Genomic DNA, 16,219 nt, shown 5'->3' with positions numbered 1-16,219 from the left:
TAAGAGAATGTGATATAATAAAATATATTTGTAAAAAAATATATTTGTAATAAACAGTGCATAATATTTCCTACGAAGTGCTACGAATGCCTACGTAACGCAGTTCATTCGTAACTAAAGATTTTGGTAAAGTCTAATTTCAATAAGTGCGGTAAGTAAGTATAAACAGTACATAATATTTCCTACGAAGTGCTACGAATGCCTACGTAACGCAGTTCATTCGTAACTAAAGATTTTGGTAAAGTCTAATTTCAATAAGTGCGGTAAGTAAGTATAAACAGTGCATAATATTTCCTACGAAGTGCTACGAATGCCTACGTAACGCAGTTCATTCGTAACTAAAGATTTTGGTAAAGTCTAATTTCAATAAGTGCGGTAAGTAAGTATAAACAGTGCATAATATTTCCTACGAAGTGCTACGAATGCCTACGTAACGCAGTTCATTCGTAACTAAAGATTTTGGTAAAGTCTAATTTCAATAAGTGCGGTAAGTAAGTATAAACAGTGCATAATATTTCCTACGAAGTGCTACGAATGCCTACGTAACGCAGTTCATTCGTAACTAAAGATTTTGGTAAAGTCTAATTTCAATAAGTGCGGTAAGTAAGTATAAACAGTGCATAATATTTCCTACGAAGTGCTACGAAAGCCTTCGCGACGTAGTTCATTCGTAACTAAAGATTTTGGTAAAGTCTAATTTCAATAAGTGCACAATAATTATTAAAGACATAAGTGAATGAAGTTGGTGAGTAACAATTTTAAAACTGTCGTTTTTTGCATAAATAGAGGCTTTAGGACCGGGAAAATGATTTGAAATCAAAAAATGTGGATTCTTTATATACTTAGATAGATAATATAGTAAGTAAGTAACAAGGTTTGTTCAAATTATAAGCGGAAAAAATTGTTATTGCTACATGTCGCGTTGTAAATTCATCCACTCATGTTTTTAATTAGGTATATTACAAATCCTAGAAGACCGCTGAAAGCGGTAAGGCCGCCTATTTGCTATGTTCCTTGCCTAATGTTGTTTTTGTTATTTTATATTGTTTATACTTAATGCAAATAAAGAATTTATAAATAAATAAATAAAAATAGAAGGTAGTACTATCCCTGCACTTTAACAAAGTGGCATAAAAACCCTATTACTTATTAATGCGGTAACGATTTTTATATACGCACAAAAAAGTACATAATGGTATTCATGTCATAATTCAAAAATTCAAAATTTTTTATTTGCAACCAAGTACATATATAAAACTTTATCAAACCAAATTAGATTACTTATTATGTCGTTTGTTAATGAGTCATTAGTTAGGGTATAAATATGTAGGTACTTTTATCGTACGGCTGTCGGCTACCATACCGTTAGAACAACGCAATTAAAATCCTTATAAGAGACGCTTAAAGTTTAATATTGCTTAATAGGGTTAGCTGTAGCGATGTGGTCAAGGCCCATCGATTATTTCAGAACAAATGGAATAACTCCACCTCAGTTACATCGGAGGATGGAAATGCAGACTTTATGCTCAATGTCGAGTACGGCTAACGGTACCTAATTTTCTCTGATGATACCTAAGGTACCAACAGAAAAACTGATTCACTAGTGCAGTGGTCAGAGGCTTCTGAATGTACAACTTTTTTCGTTTAAATAAAGATATTATATTGACATAATATTATCGCAGATCTAGACGCTATTTGTTTCTAGTGATGAGCAAAGTTTGTCAAGACTTGCAAGAAAAGCAAGACGAATTTTGCTCATCACTAATACCACATTTTTTTCCCATAATTTACATGCTGTGCCTAAGTTAAAGGGCTAAAAAATCGATGCATCAAGACTCAAGAATTAAGTTCGCTATAATATTGTTATTAATCTCTGTAGGAAAATTTTATCGTAAGAAGGCTGTTAATATGCAAAGCGCTCAGTGAATTCAGTGATAGATGACAGATGTGGCTTCCTGACGTCATAGTCATAACTACCTTATAAAGTATAAATAATTAGGACCATAACTTATAAAACAAATATATTTATTTTTGTTTTGTTCGCTCAGCAAAGGTCCTTAGCATCGTTGATGCCAATACTTAGATAAAAATAGATTCATTGTGAGATATTACAATTATATCTATAGTCTATAGTATACACTAGGGCAATTCCATATGTGACTGACTCTACATTTGATACGACTTGCGTTTTATTTTGTCATATATTATGGTTACTATCATGTTGTTAGTATCAATTTTAAGATGGCTTTGTAGCAGATAAAACAAGTTAACTTATGTAGAAAAAATGGTTTACATTGTTGTTTTCAAATAGCATTTATTTAGTCAAACATAAACGTGACCGACACTACATGCAAAAGGAAGTCGTTTCCGAGAGTGTTTGTTCACACGGTTTTTCAGCGAAACCGCTGAACCGATTTCGCTGAAATTTGGTATGGAGATACTTTAAGACATAAGAAAGGACAAGGGATACAGATACCCCCCCCCCCCCCCCCCCCCCCCCCATGTACGGGCCGAGCGCCAAGTCCCCCGCATATTATTCAAATGACAGCCGAAAAGTGTATACAGTTTAGTTTTGGTTGTATTAATAACTAATTTGTTCCTAAAAGGGAAAATTAAAACTCAAAACTAACGACGCGACATCATTTTGATGTAAACGGACATCCCAGGAGCAGGGGGTTTGGGGGGGCGCAGCCCAAGTACGGACCGAGGGCAAAGTCCCCCGCATATTATTCAAATGACAGCCGAAAAGTGTATGTTTAGTTTTGGTTGTTATTTTCCCTTTTAGGAACAAAGTTATTAAACTTTGTTCCTAAAAGGGAAAATTAAAAGTCAACACTAACGACGCGACATCATTTTGATGTAAGCTGACATCCCAGGTGGGGGGGGGGGGGTTTGGGGGGGCTGTATCCCTTGTCCTTTCTTATGTCTTAAAGTATCTCCATACCAAATTTCAGCGAAATCGGTTCAGCGGTTTGGGCGTGAAGAGGTAACAGACAGACAGACACACTTTCGCATTTATAATATTAGTATGGATTTTAGTCGCTCAAAACGTTCAACACTACAACACGGTCTAATTGAAGTAGATCAGCGCGCACCGCTAGGTGCGTTTTATTTACAATATGGTGTCAACTAGCAGGTGTTTGTGGTTGTTTTTCGGAAATAAAGTAGTTAATAAAAGTTACAAGTGTTATTAAAGAGACAATAATTGTGGAGGCACATACGAGTGAATCAAAATTTCAACAAATATTCGAGGAGAAATTAGGGGATTATGAAATGGATGGACGCAGCCCCCCCCCCCCCCCAAAGGGGGGTTCAGGGGGCACAGCCCCCCGTTAAAGTTGGTTAGGTTAGGTTAGAACTTAGACCACAACACAGAGAGAGCCGAGCGAGCACAGCGAGCGTGCTGCGGTAGCAGCCGGCGACCGTCGGCGCATAAAAGGGGGGCTCGGGGGGCGCAGCCCCCCGCCAAAACAAACAGAATCCAGAAAGTCCAAAAGTAGGTTAGGTTAGAACTGTGACTGTGCTGCGCCTGCGGCAGCAGCCGGCGATCGTCACGTAAACACGCCTCAGAATTTTTTATTTGTACTTATTGCATTAAACTTAATCCGAGAATAATCTTTCAATAAAATACAAAAAGATTTCCTATTCTCCCAAATTACATATTAAGCTAATGGTCGCCCTAGTTAATTTGCCATTAAACCAGTTGGCTAAGCGTCTGTGGCGGTACCCACAATTCGTCAGCACGTAGCATCGGCCCCGCATGGCAGCTTATCCAACTCACTGGATCCCGTGCAGCAGCTTACAGTTCCGACTCACTGGGACTCACTGCAACAGTTCCGACTCACTGGAACTCACTGGCACTCGCGACTCAAGCGACAAGACTTCAAGATTCGACCTCCGGTCTTCGGGGGGGAGTGATGTGGCGGTACCCACAATTCGCCTAACATTCCTGCATCGCGCTATCGAAGTTTCGGAGAACGGCAAGATATAAACAACGTCTGAAATGACGTCAGTGGGCTCCGGCCTGACCGAGCATAACACCTCGCTCGGTCGGAAGATCTTCCTTTGTGGCCTCCACGCATATTATCCCACACGTCGTCTAGCTGTAGTGTTGAACGTTGTAGTCAACAAGTCGGCTAAACGACGTATAGCCGTGTGATTGAATGGCGTTGTTCAGTCAAGGGGCTAGCTGTTTGATTGAACGGCTATTTAAACCAGTCGGCTGCGACATATATATAAGTAAGTATAGATATATAATATAAACTCTTTACTCTATACTAACTAGAAAATAAGCATATGTAGGCCTCGATCTATCTTTAATTAGTGCATTTAGATAACTGATACATAAGCTGTATTTAGGACCTAGATTCTTGGTGAACTGGGTACCCTATCTTATACCTACTCAACCTAGTTCCTCACAAGTTACACCATCTCCGCTGGAGCTCTGCTATAAATCTCCCTCATCTAGTAGGTAATGAGCTGTCTGATAATTTGGTTTAAAATCACGAAATTAGAACGTGGTGTTATTATCATTACGAACCCTTTGTTGTCACACGGTGACCTACAAACATCATTTTGTTACAAGTATTTCGTCATAATCTGTGTTCATATTTCGTTTATTTTATTAGAACCTTAATAATTTGTTACCATTTGGCTACGGAACCCGAAAAATGCGAAAGTGTGCCTGTCTGTTAGGCCGTAGGCGTAGACCGCTGAACCTATTTACTAGAACGCTTTTAGCTCGCACTAAGCCATTCCGCCATCTTGGATGTCCGCCATACTGGATTAAAGTCACGTGACTATTTTTTTTTTCGTATTCCTGACAGCAAACCATTTCCATACCCATAATATTATCATCCATATCATGGGGCTGCATTTCAAATAGCCTGTCCGCCATCTTGGGAACACCGCCATATAGGATTTGTAATGACTTTTCTTATTTACTAGCTAGTCATGTATTGGCATCAGAAGAGCGCGTGTAAAATTTCATCCTAATCGAAGACCGGGAAGTCCATGGGTCTAATTATATCTGGAGGCACGGGAATGCCCCCGCCAAGAGCCAAGCGAAGCGCGCAAGGGCACTACCTACCTTTTCTCGAAACGTTTCGTCGTATTTTTGAACCCTCGTAACTTTGGTTTGAATAATGCCAGATAGTTGAAATTTTTAAGATATAATGACATGGGTATAGTTATTAAATGCGCAAATTTTGAATATCGTAGCTATTATACTTTAGATTTTATAGGTGTCCAAAAATCCACAATTTGGTCACTGACTCACCGATCATCAAAACTGTTAGGGTACTTACTGAAGTCTTAGAAAGCTGAAATTTGGTATGTAACATAATATTAGTACTGAAACTACATAAAAATTATCAAACCCAACTTAACCTATATCCGTACGATTATAGAGCAAAATTAGGCAAAAATTTGTGTTTTTCGTATGGGAGCCCCCCTTAATTTTTTATTTTATTTTAATATTATTATTAAATATTAAAGTAGACATATAACTAAGGACTTTGAGAAAAATTCAAGTACCTACCTGTTGCCATTATTGATATAGAGCAAAAAAGGCCAAAAAATCACGTTTGTTGTATGGGAGCCCCCCTTAAATATAAATTTCATTTCGTTTTTAGTATTTGTTATTACGGCGGCAACAGATATACATAATCTGTGACAGACAGACAGACAGACGGACAGACATTGAAGTCTCAGTAATAGGGTCCCGTTTCTACCCTATGGGTACGGAACCCTAAAAAATTAACTAAAGGAAAAAACAACGTAAACCAGCTTACAAAAAGAAATGAAATCCCACCAAAAACATTTTCATGTAAAAATGTTGCCAAGATGAGAACATAATATTATAGTTCGTCGTGTCAAAAAGTAGTGAGATCTCATGTAGAGCCAAGTTTCTAACCTTACATACTCAACCCTAAATCTAAAAACTTTATTTTTACCCTAAAGCGCGGCAAAATATTTGATAATAATATTATAATGTGTCAGCCGCACGAGAAGAATCTAAAAACTCTACACATTAGTCAAAATCGGTGGCTTGGCCATTTTGTTATTCGCCAGGGCTTTGAACTTAATATACAGTAACTAATGATAAATGGCCAGGGCCTCTATCATGAGCTCTTAAAGCCAGCCAGAATACTGACTGGCTCGCATTTTGGTACCATGACCTCTATTTTCCAGCCAGTCAGTGGTCACGTGACACAAAACTCACTTCTCCATTGTTAACTGAGTAATAATTTCGTATCATTTGGTATCATGACAACACTTCTGACATAAGCTCGCTTGCTTTTACGTCAAATACAGCAATTCAATAAACACCAACCAACGAGTAGCTTTTACTGAATAGTTTACATTTTAGTAATTTTATTTATCAATATTACATACTTTTTAGTCTTAAATTATATTGCTATTTAGTTGGTTAGTTACTTAATAAGTTATATTTTAGTCTGTAGCATATATTTTAGTGAAAATAATTCGTTATTAAAACCAAAAAACTTAACATTCGAAGTGTCCAAATTTTTGGAAAACGATTAAGTATTCTCAAGTTAATCACGAACTGATACATAAGTAAAGACGTAGAGACCTTAGTAATCCATTTAGTGTTAGTGAGGTTTCAGAATAATAACATAAGTGAGGTGTAGTATACCTATATGTCTAGTCAACAATAAGGTTTGCATTTGTGCGATGAGCTAAGACTGCATTGATTTAGTACACAAGAAACACATACAAGGTATAAGGAACACAAGTGTTGTGTATAATTACTGTAAAACAAGTATGAATTTTCACCAAAAACCTACAGGTACAATCTTATAGTTGCATTGTAGGTTTTTGTGTTATTTCACAAACTATTTCCTTGTAAACCTGAAGTATTTTGGTATATGCATGATAAACACTGCACCAAAGAGGTAAATAATTCAATATTACTTACTTTTAACAAGAATTTTCAGAACACAACCTTTTAACCTTTAGATGTATGTATAACATGCTCCGGATAAACATTGACACACCTAAACTACTAGAAAAGTTAAATAATTGATATGATATTATCAATCCCAATTAGAAACCCAATTAGCTAAATTCTCATATGAGCACTTTTTCATTTATAACTTCTTCTCTTGACGACAATATGGTATTATATGATGGGAATAGTGTAAATCACTAAATTTTACTCAAAAACAAAAACCTACATTATAGTACTTTTCCAAAAAAGACTTACTTAATAAGAATTGCATAACAAACATATGGAACTTATTGTTCATAAAACATAATATTATCATAGGAACATATATTATTATGTATTACCAAAAATACTTTTGTACTTACCTCAATAATAATAATAAGTATTAGTTTTATATTAAATTAAAACTTACTATGTACTTCTTAGGAACCTATCTTAGGAGCATTTCGTACAATCTTTTGATTGCAGTAGGTCTTTGTGTTATTTCACAAACTATTTCCTTGTAAACCATGCATGATAAACGCTGCACCAAAGAGGTAAATTCAAAGGTATTACTTTCTCAATAACAAGAATTTTGAGAACACAACCTTTGAAACTTTAGATTCAAGTATATTCACGAATAAATATTGACACACACACATACACCTAAACTACTAGAAAAGTTAAATCATTGATAATATAAAATCCAAATTAGCTAAATTCTCATATGCACTTTTTCATTTATAACTTCTCTTGACTACAATATGATATAATATACAATGGGAATAGTCACTAAAACTCAAAAATATAATCCTACATTACTTATAGTACTTTTTCCAAAAAGACATAACAAAAATTGCATAACAAACATACTTATTGTTCATAAAACATAATATTTTCATTGGAACTTAGGTATATTATTATTACCAAAAATTCTTTTGTACCTCAATAATAATAATATTAGTTTTATATTACTTATTACATTAAAATTTAAAATACATGAGGACTTTAGTAAGTCCTCATGTATTATACATTTTAAAAAGATGTGGTCGTTTTAGGGACCTATCAGACAGAGTGGTCACGCGTTGAAGCATTTGCGTTGGAGCAGTCAGTGTGTGACTGAGGAGCAATTCTAACACATTCAGAACTCCTCCTGTGTGAGTATATAGAGATACTCACACGGGAGGCATTCTACAACATAATACAACACAAAGAACACAAAACCCTTGACCGCTCTCTGTCTGAGATATCCCAGGCAATTTCCCATAGTTGCAACTTGCAATGCAGTTTCTAATTGTTATTGGTTTGCCAGATTTGCAGATTTCCGCTGTATAAATATTTTTAGAAGTATAATATAAAAGAGATTTAACACTTGCCTATCTGATACTAGGTTGATAATAAGGTGTAAGACAAATGTAGTACCTATTGATGAAAGCTGTGTATGAATATGTATCTAAGGTAGGTATATTTAAGTGAGAAAATAAATGAAAAAACATTTAAAAACGAGTATTTATTAAATTTCTTTTAATTAAAGCTTTTGAGTGAATATATATTATCTTCCTAGGACTTCGTCATCATTACACTTGCTATTCTTTATTATAAAATGTAGTACTTATAGTATCTCAGTGTTAGCAATCATCCTTTATCCTGAAAAATATTTGGTTCAGCGTACACAGTACTAATAATGTAAAATGCCTTACAAGGCACAAAAAGGGGATTATTAAACTTATAAATTGCCTGTTTATGTTACAATAATACCTATTTGAAAGCTCAAAAAAACGTAGGTGTTCAAGAATGAGTTCAAGTTCAACAAACTATGTTCAACTCATGACATCAACTCTGTTGTAATGCATGTAATTGTAATCCACAAGTTTGATGCATTTCTAAGACTTTTTCATGGTAGATTATTTAGCGTAGGTATCAAGTAGGTATAGGATATAATAAACTTATCAATTTCTTGCATAAAACATAATCTCTATAAACTTAATAACAATATCCAATTATCTTTTTTTTTTTGTCTCCTTCTTCTTCTCTTTTTTAATTGCCGACTCAGTTAGTTGCCAATGTCAGAGAATTCTTTCTCCTCTAGATCGCCATGCTTGTGATAATATAAACATGAAGGAGTGTTATTTTCTCAGTGTTTTCATAAAGGGCTTATAAAATACCAAAAGATATAAATAAAACCATTTACACATTTATAATAATTACCTTTAAATACAATAAATCGGTGCAAAAGTAACTATTCCTACATTGACCACGTTTTATATTAGAAAATAGTATATTTTATAATAAAAAATATTAATCTTTTTTTAAACTATATTTTCATCTTGATTTACAATTTTTCCGTTAGTCGTTATGGCTAAGCCATTTCAATTCCTAAAAAAAAAAACAATTCCGTTAGTCAAATTTGACGTTCGTGTTTGACATTTCTTAATCCAGTTCAGAGACAAATATTACAGGTTAAAACCATTGAGAAGTAAAAGTGCACATGATACGGAAACATAACCATTCACTTTACAACTGTTTACATACCTGCACGGATTAGCTCAGGTTTTGACAAAGTTAATGATAGGGGGGCAGGCCACCGATTTTGATTAATGTGTAGAGTTTATAGATTCTCTATCTAAAAGATAAGGCTTTATGCGTAAATAACCACTACGAATATCAACTATTCACATTATGTTACTGTAAGCAAAATTGTGGTAAATGCTTGCAGTTATCTAAGCGATGCTGCAATTCAAGAACTTTTATCTTTAAAGGTTCAGGAGTTCTGTTCAGTGCCTTTGGACCAAGAGACATCTTCGTATGAACATTCTCTTATTCGTAACATATGTTTAAGTTACTAGAAACAATATTTTAACCACTATGAGTCGTTTGATAAATTTCAAGGATTTCCCTCGATTGCTCATAGATCCCATCATCAGCTCACCACTTTCGTAATTATTTTACAAAATCAAGATTATATCCTATACAACGACACAAGAATTTTGAAAATCGGTCCACAAACAGCGAAATAATCACCAAAAACATCTGCTTCGATGCAAAATATCATGAAAAGCATCAATAATTGGGTCATAATGTGATGACCCATGGCATAATTATGATTTTGATGACGATGATCAAATAAATTGATGTGTTGGCTTATGCTTTCAGTTCTTTAAACAACGCCGAAATCCCCGAACCCGTACCTATAAGGATTCAAAAGTTCTGTAGGGTACCTTCGGATCCAGGGTATAACCTGATGCGAAATCTTACTTTTTAGTAGCATTTACCTCGAATGCTTCAGAAAAAATTGAAATCACTATATGTTTCCATACAAATTTTAAGGAGTCCCCTCGATTCCTCCAGGATCCCATCATCAGATCACCACTTTTGTGAACATGGTACCAAATTTGAGTTAAACCCTATACAACACAAAAAGAATTTTGAAAATCGGATCACAAACGGCAGAGTTATCGTTGAACATACAAAAGATACATACAGCCGAACGTATAACCTCCTCCTTTTTGGAAGTCGGTAAAAATTAGTTAAATTTAAAAATATAATTATGCAACTAATCTGAGGCTACAGGTGTTACTATAACATACACAATATATGTGACCCCGGCATATCGCCACGTCGTTACCGAACAGTTTACACAAGCACTAAAGCCTTTAATTCAATAAACTCTAGCCTTGGATAGTTTGTATTGGAGATCCAGTTATTTTTGTTACGAATACGTCAACTATTCTTTTGATTCGCCAGTAATTTAACGCACAGGTTAAAATGGTGTACGATGGTGAGAAAGCGATGCTTTTTGATATAATATTCTAAGACCTAAGTCCAAAAGTGAAACACCCGAATCACAGTATTACCACTGGGGTATTACAATACTCGATAGGGTAAATATTGTAATACTTACTGTGGCCGAATGTTAACTTATTTAAGCCCTAAAGTTAAAGCTCATTTTTAGGATTCCGTACCCAAAGGGTAAAAACGGGACCCTATTAAGTACTAGGTAAGATTTCGTTGTCTGTCCGTCTGTCTGTCTCCAGGCTGTAACTTAAGAACGGTAATAGCTAGAGAGTTGAAATTAAAATAAAATAAAAAAAATTAAGGGGGGGCTCCCATACAAAAAACATACGAGTATAGGTAGTAGAGGAGCCCTGAAATAAAAAAGAAATTTTTTTTTTGGAAATTTTTTAGCTGACTTATCAGGTAAGGACTAGTAATTTGTTTAACTTCGCAGATCGCGTACCTACCTAAGCCACGACTATTCTGTAGTCAGTACTCTGGTCTCTGTACGACGTGAATAGTTGAATACTGAATACCGATAGTCTGGAAATGACAAATTTATTATGTACTTATTTGAATTGCTTAACGTCTGCAGTATGTAGTTCAACTTTCATTGTCTTTATTTCTGAATGCGTGATGGATCTATTTGCGTAAACCGGTCGAAGTGTCGGCCGCCGCGGCCCGCGTATTTTGGGCATAGATCGCGGTGGAAATAGCGTCCGTCATACTGTACCTACGTTACACGAGCTGTTTGATGTGTTTATTAATGTCGTTCGATTGATTTCTTAAAATCGAACGGGGCGTCCATGATCCACGTTAGGCATGAACTGCTATGAAGGTCTCACTAGTCACTACCCGTACTTAGGAAAGAAGTCCAGGCAAATCCCACGATATCTGACCAAACTAATTCGAAGTAAGACAAAGGGTCAAAAATGTTTAAAAACGCCTCACGTTGTAATATCGATGCATCAACGCATCTTGATAGGATGTTATCTACTTTTAATTTGAGGTTGTCCATTGTACCATCGAGGAAATTGATTCCTAGGCAGTTCACGGACCTACGTCATGTGGTCGGCTTATGTCCATAAAGTTAATATACCTAGCGGAATAAAGAAACAAAGGCTTGAGCAAGAGAGATGTCACTATCAGTAACACTGCGTGGTAAAAAGAGACGTGTGATACATGACAGCAGCACTCTTTTTTTGACGTCCAGTCTGCACGTGCCGCACGTTGACAATTTAGTCTCATAGAATTCATGTTCAATCATGCTCGTGTAAGTGTATACGTACACATATTTTTCACACAGATGAAAACCAAATTTGGTTACGTTTGACAGCTCGAGATTGTTGTTCTATTCCGCTAGGTATAATAACTTTATGCTTATGTGCTTATGTGTTTATGACGTGGGAGAGCCATGCTTCGGCACGAATGGGCCGGCTCGACCGGAGAGATACCACGTCCTCACAGAAAACCGGCGTGAAACAGCGCTTCCGCTGTTTTTCGCCGAGAAAGTGAGTTTACCGGAGGCCCAATCCCCTACCCTTTTCCTTTCCCTACCCACCCCTATTTCCTCCCGTACCCTCCCCTATTCCTTTCCCTACCCTCCCCTATTACCCCTTAGAAGGCCGGCAACGCACCTGCAGCGCTTCTGATGCGCTTCTGCGAGTGTCCATGGGCGACGGAAGTAGCTTTCCATCAGGTGACCCGTTTGCTGGTTTTCCCCCTTATTTCATAAAAAAAAATGTCAATTCAAATTTTAATGTTACGTGTGATCGGTCGGATGGGTTTGACTAATTAACGCAACCAAATTAGTTAATTGTGTTACTTGGTCCGCCATCTGCCTAGGAATCAACTTCTCTGATAGTATTAAGTTATAAGTTGTACATCATAATTAAACCTATCCGAAATCCGATGTCCGGTGTCCCATACGTACATTTGTAATAAGTATGTAATCTAAGCCTTTTCGTACAAATCTCGATCCTCTACCGTTTACATCTATCTTATTCTTCAAGGTCCTTTGAATCATTCAATATAATATTATGTTTATGAGTGTGATAGTTTACATAAAAAATCAGTAATAAAGTCTAATACTATAAAGTACGTTGATACCATTTAAATTATTAATTATTACCAAGACACAAATTTTATGGTTCCGCAGTCCGTACCCAATGAGGAAAACCGGCCAAGTTTGTGTCGGGCCACGCGGCTCCGTAGTACTTACCGCAAATTTTTGTTTGGTTAATGAATGTAAGTACTTACATTTTTATAACTTGTTGTACACTAGGTACTAACAACATCACCTCAGTTATTTTCAAAGGAATTTCAACGAAAAGTTCCGTTATTCTTCGCCAAATGCATATTTTTAGTTGATCGACTATCACTCAAAGAATTTTAAATTCAACATATTTGCTACTCCCGTGAATTTTCCACATTTCCAGGAGCAAACGTTTAGCTGGTAGAAGGGGGACACTGGACTCTTAAACGATTTTTTCCACTTTAAAACTTCATATTTCACAAATGGATCCCTAAATCGGAAAATGATCTATGAATACTCATAATATTTTTCTGTCTGTCTCCAGGCTGTATCTCAAGAACCGCTATTGCCTTCGCTAGTCTTCTGCACAGATTGTGTATTTTAGTTGCCGCCATAATAACAAATTGTAAAATAAAAAAATAATAAATATTTTAAGAGGGATCCCATACATAAAACACAAATTTTGCTCTATAACGGTACAGAACCCTCCGTATTCTATAAGGTCGTGCGCGAGTCCGACTCGCACTTGGTCGATTTTGATTAAAATATACCTACTATTTACATGTTTATTTCCTATATCACTCTGTAAGCCTGTAAGTCGTAGCTTACAAAAACTCGTGCGTTGTCGTGTTTCTGACACATTAGTGATTAGAGCCATGACTGCCACGAGCCATTACGTAAACACGAGCTTTTCTAGCCTCCTAAGTCCTACATATTTTAAGCTTACAAAACACTTGATTCCTACGCTATAATAAAATGGTCCTTCGAAATCGGCAACTATTAAGTTTTAGGAACCTACTGAAATTGCAAGTATTACCTTGTATTGTAGGTACGCTTTCTCATTTCTGTCTTTTCAACATTAACTCCATTTAAAAGTTATACGATACGAGTACAATAAAGGCCAGTAATTTTTCAGTGTCTAGGTAAGTATATGTAAGTAGTCTTTTTTTTAACATGGGGAAATGCTTTACTCATCCCCGGCAAATTGGGGATATCTGGGGTACTACCCACTAAAACCACATGGTGCTCTACTCATCGCTAAAGGCAGAGTTGCGGGTACGATAGAACCTACCGCAAAAAAAGGTATGTACTAGACACTAGTCTACTAATTTTATTATCTTCGAAACTAAACGTAGTCGTTAGGTACGTAGCTAGCAAGATCCGCAGTAGGTAATTATGTTTCTTTGATCATCAGTCATCACAGACAGCTGTTGATAAGAAAATTTACATAGGTAGGTACTATCAGAGAAGTTGATTCCTATGCAAATCGGGGACCTAAGTAGTTTGGTTGCGTTACGTCAAACCCAGCTGACAATTGAATTGACATATTCGACCAAATAACGTTGGTCTGTCAATTGCATAGGAATCAACTTCCTCGATGGTACATACAAGCAATATTTTCGATTGCATATAAACAGTCTTGAAGTTGATACTTATTTTTATTTTGTTTACCGTTGTATGTCATATCCTGGCAAAGCCCATCCTGTCCCTACATTTTCTACCTGCTTACTGCTTTGTTATTTGTACGCACTACACACTCTACACAGGTACAATTTAAAGTACCTAAATTATAAGTCTGAGTACAATAGTCAACTATTCAGTAATCTGATAGTATTATAACTATTCTGATACCTTTTTGCAGAAAATTCACTTCCAACCACAATTTATTGGTATAAACTGTACGTTTTATATAGTAATATGTATATTTTGTCTAAATTCACATGACTACTTATTCACAAACATATTAGTCGCATATTTGCCGAAAATGAACCGTTCTGCTCAAAAAAATATAAAAGGGGGAGCGAACGATAACACGTCACGACCCCTATTTATTTTTAACTGCAACATTGAGATTACTGACACACATTCACGAATTTACCGACCGGCCTGCTCAATGTTATATCGATCTTGAAAACATTCTACTATTTTTAATCATCCTAGCGCTCCGCGTCGTATGACGTATCAACATTTAACTCGAGAGTACACTCACCTATTTTAGCGAATAAAAGTCACTTACTTGACGTCCCGGGGCAAAGTTTTGTATATCACGTAAATCCGTTTTCTGTATCTGTAAATGCACGGGGCGACGGCGAGCAGTGCGAATATCGCCGCCTTGGAGAACGTACTGAGCACGGCGGCCATCGCGGCGGCTAGTGCCATGAGCGCGACGAGCGCTGCCAGAAGTGCATCCATGTTGGCGGCAGGCCGAGTGGGACACGGAACGGAGCACACGGAACAAAACAAGATGTCCAAAACGCGCGTGTGTCGCCGGCGGAATGTTTCCTTGTAATGCGCAAGGACGTGCGCCGCGCGGCAGTCGGCAGCTGGCATGCGCGAACAGCTGATCGGCCGATGTGGCGCCACCGCGCCCCGCGACCCTCGCCGCCGCCCCATGGACACGTCAACCACTCAACCCCCGCTTTACCCTTCGTATTTATCGATAGGTGCAGTCAGGACTCAGGCCTCAGTGTCATTTAAACTTGTTTATTTAAGTTTCGTATACATTTTAAACTTTACCACGATTTAAAGGATTATAGATTAGATTTTTTGAGGATTCTCCAGAGGGATTATAAATTTTTATTATGTCTACTAAATTAACAAAAATTCACAAATAATAATTAAACGGGACAATGAGCATGGCTCGAACGGAATAATACCGGTTACCACGGTCACAGAATATTTATTAGTACTGCCACGGTCTCACAAAATTGGCGAACTCATAGTAAAGTATAATACTGTTTCCTATGGACTTGGATTTTAATTATAGAATGCAACTCACACCTGAGCTCCTCAGGTGCTGTGAGTTGCGTTCGTTCTCTGAGAATTAACATGTGGAACTCCTCAGGCTGAACAGTTCCACGTGTAAATTGTGAGGGGAGTATATTATGTCTATCGCTGGGCGGCCCAGACACACATCAGGTGATGCGTCTTCTCGTTTTCTGGTTAAATTTTGAGGGTTCCGTACCCAAAAGGTAAAAACGGTACCATATTAGGTACTGAGACTTCGATATCTGTCCGTCTGTCCGTCCGTCGGTGTCTCCAGGCTGTATCTCAAGAAAAATTGAAATTTTCACAGATTGTGTAAATATATTATGTTGCCCCTATAACAACAAATACGAAAAACAAAATAAAATTAATATTTAAGGAGGGCTCCCCTACAACGAACATGTTTTTTTGCCTTTTTTTCTCGATATCAATAATGGCAACAGGTAGGCACTTGATATTTTCACAAAGGCCTTAGT

General features: G+C 36.7%; 1 protein-coding gene across 1 annotated transcript in view; it reads right to left on the bottom strand.

The window, feature by feature from the left end:
• The window catches only part of LOC121731612 (long-chain fatty acid transport protein 4-like), a 34,682-nt gene extending 19,309 nt beyond the window's left edge, over nt 1-15,373 (bottom strand). Inside the window, exon 1 of the mRNA XM_042121131.1 lies at nt 14,995-15,373. Within this exon, the coding sequence (XP_041977065.1) occupies nt 14,995-15,371 (377 nt within the window). The 5' untranslated portion in view covers nt 15,372-15,373. The remainder of the gene's footprint in view (nt 1-14,994) is intronic.
• Between the last annotated feature and the right edge of the window lie 846 nt (nt 15,374-16,219).

Source organism: Aricia agestis, chromosome 1, assembly GCF_905147365.1.
Source record: "Aricia agestis chromosome 1, ilAriAges1.1, whole genome shotgun sequence".
In the NCBI taxonomy this organism is placed as follows: Eukaryota; Metazoa; Arthropoda; class Insecta; order Lepidoptera; family Lycaenidae; genus Aricia; species Aricia agestis.
The sequence above is the reverse complement of the archived record's forward strand: the minus strand, read 5'-3'. Positions and strand labels throughout refer to the sequence as shown.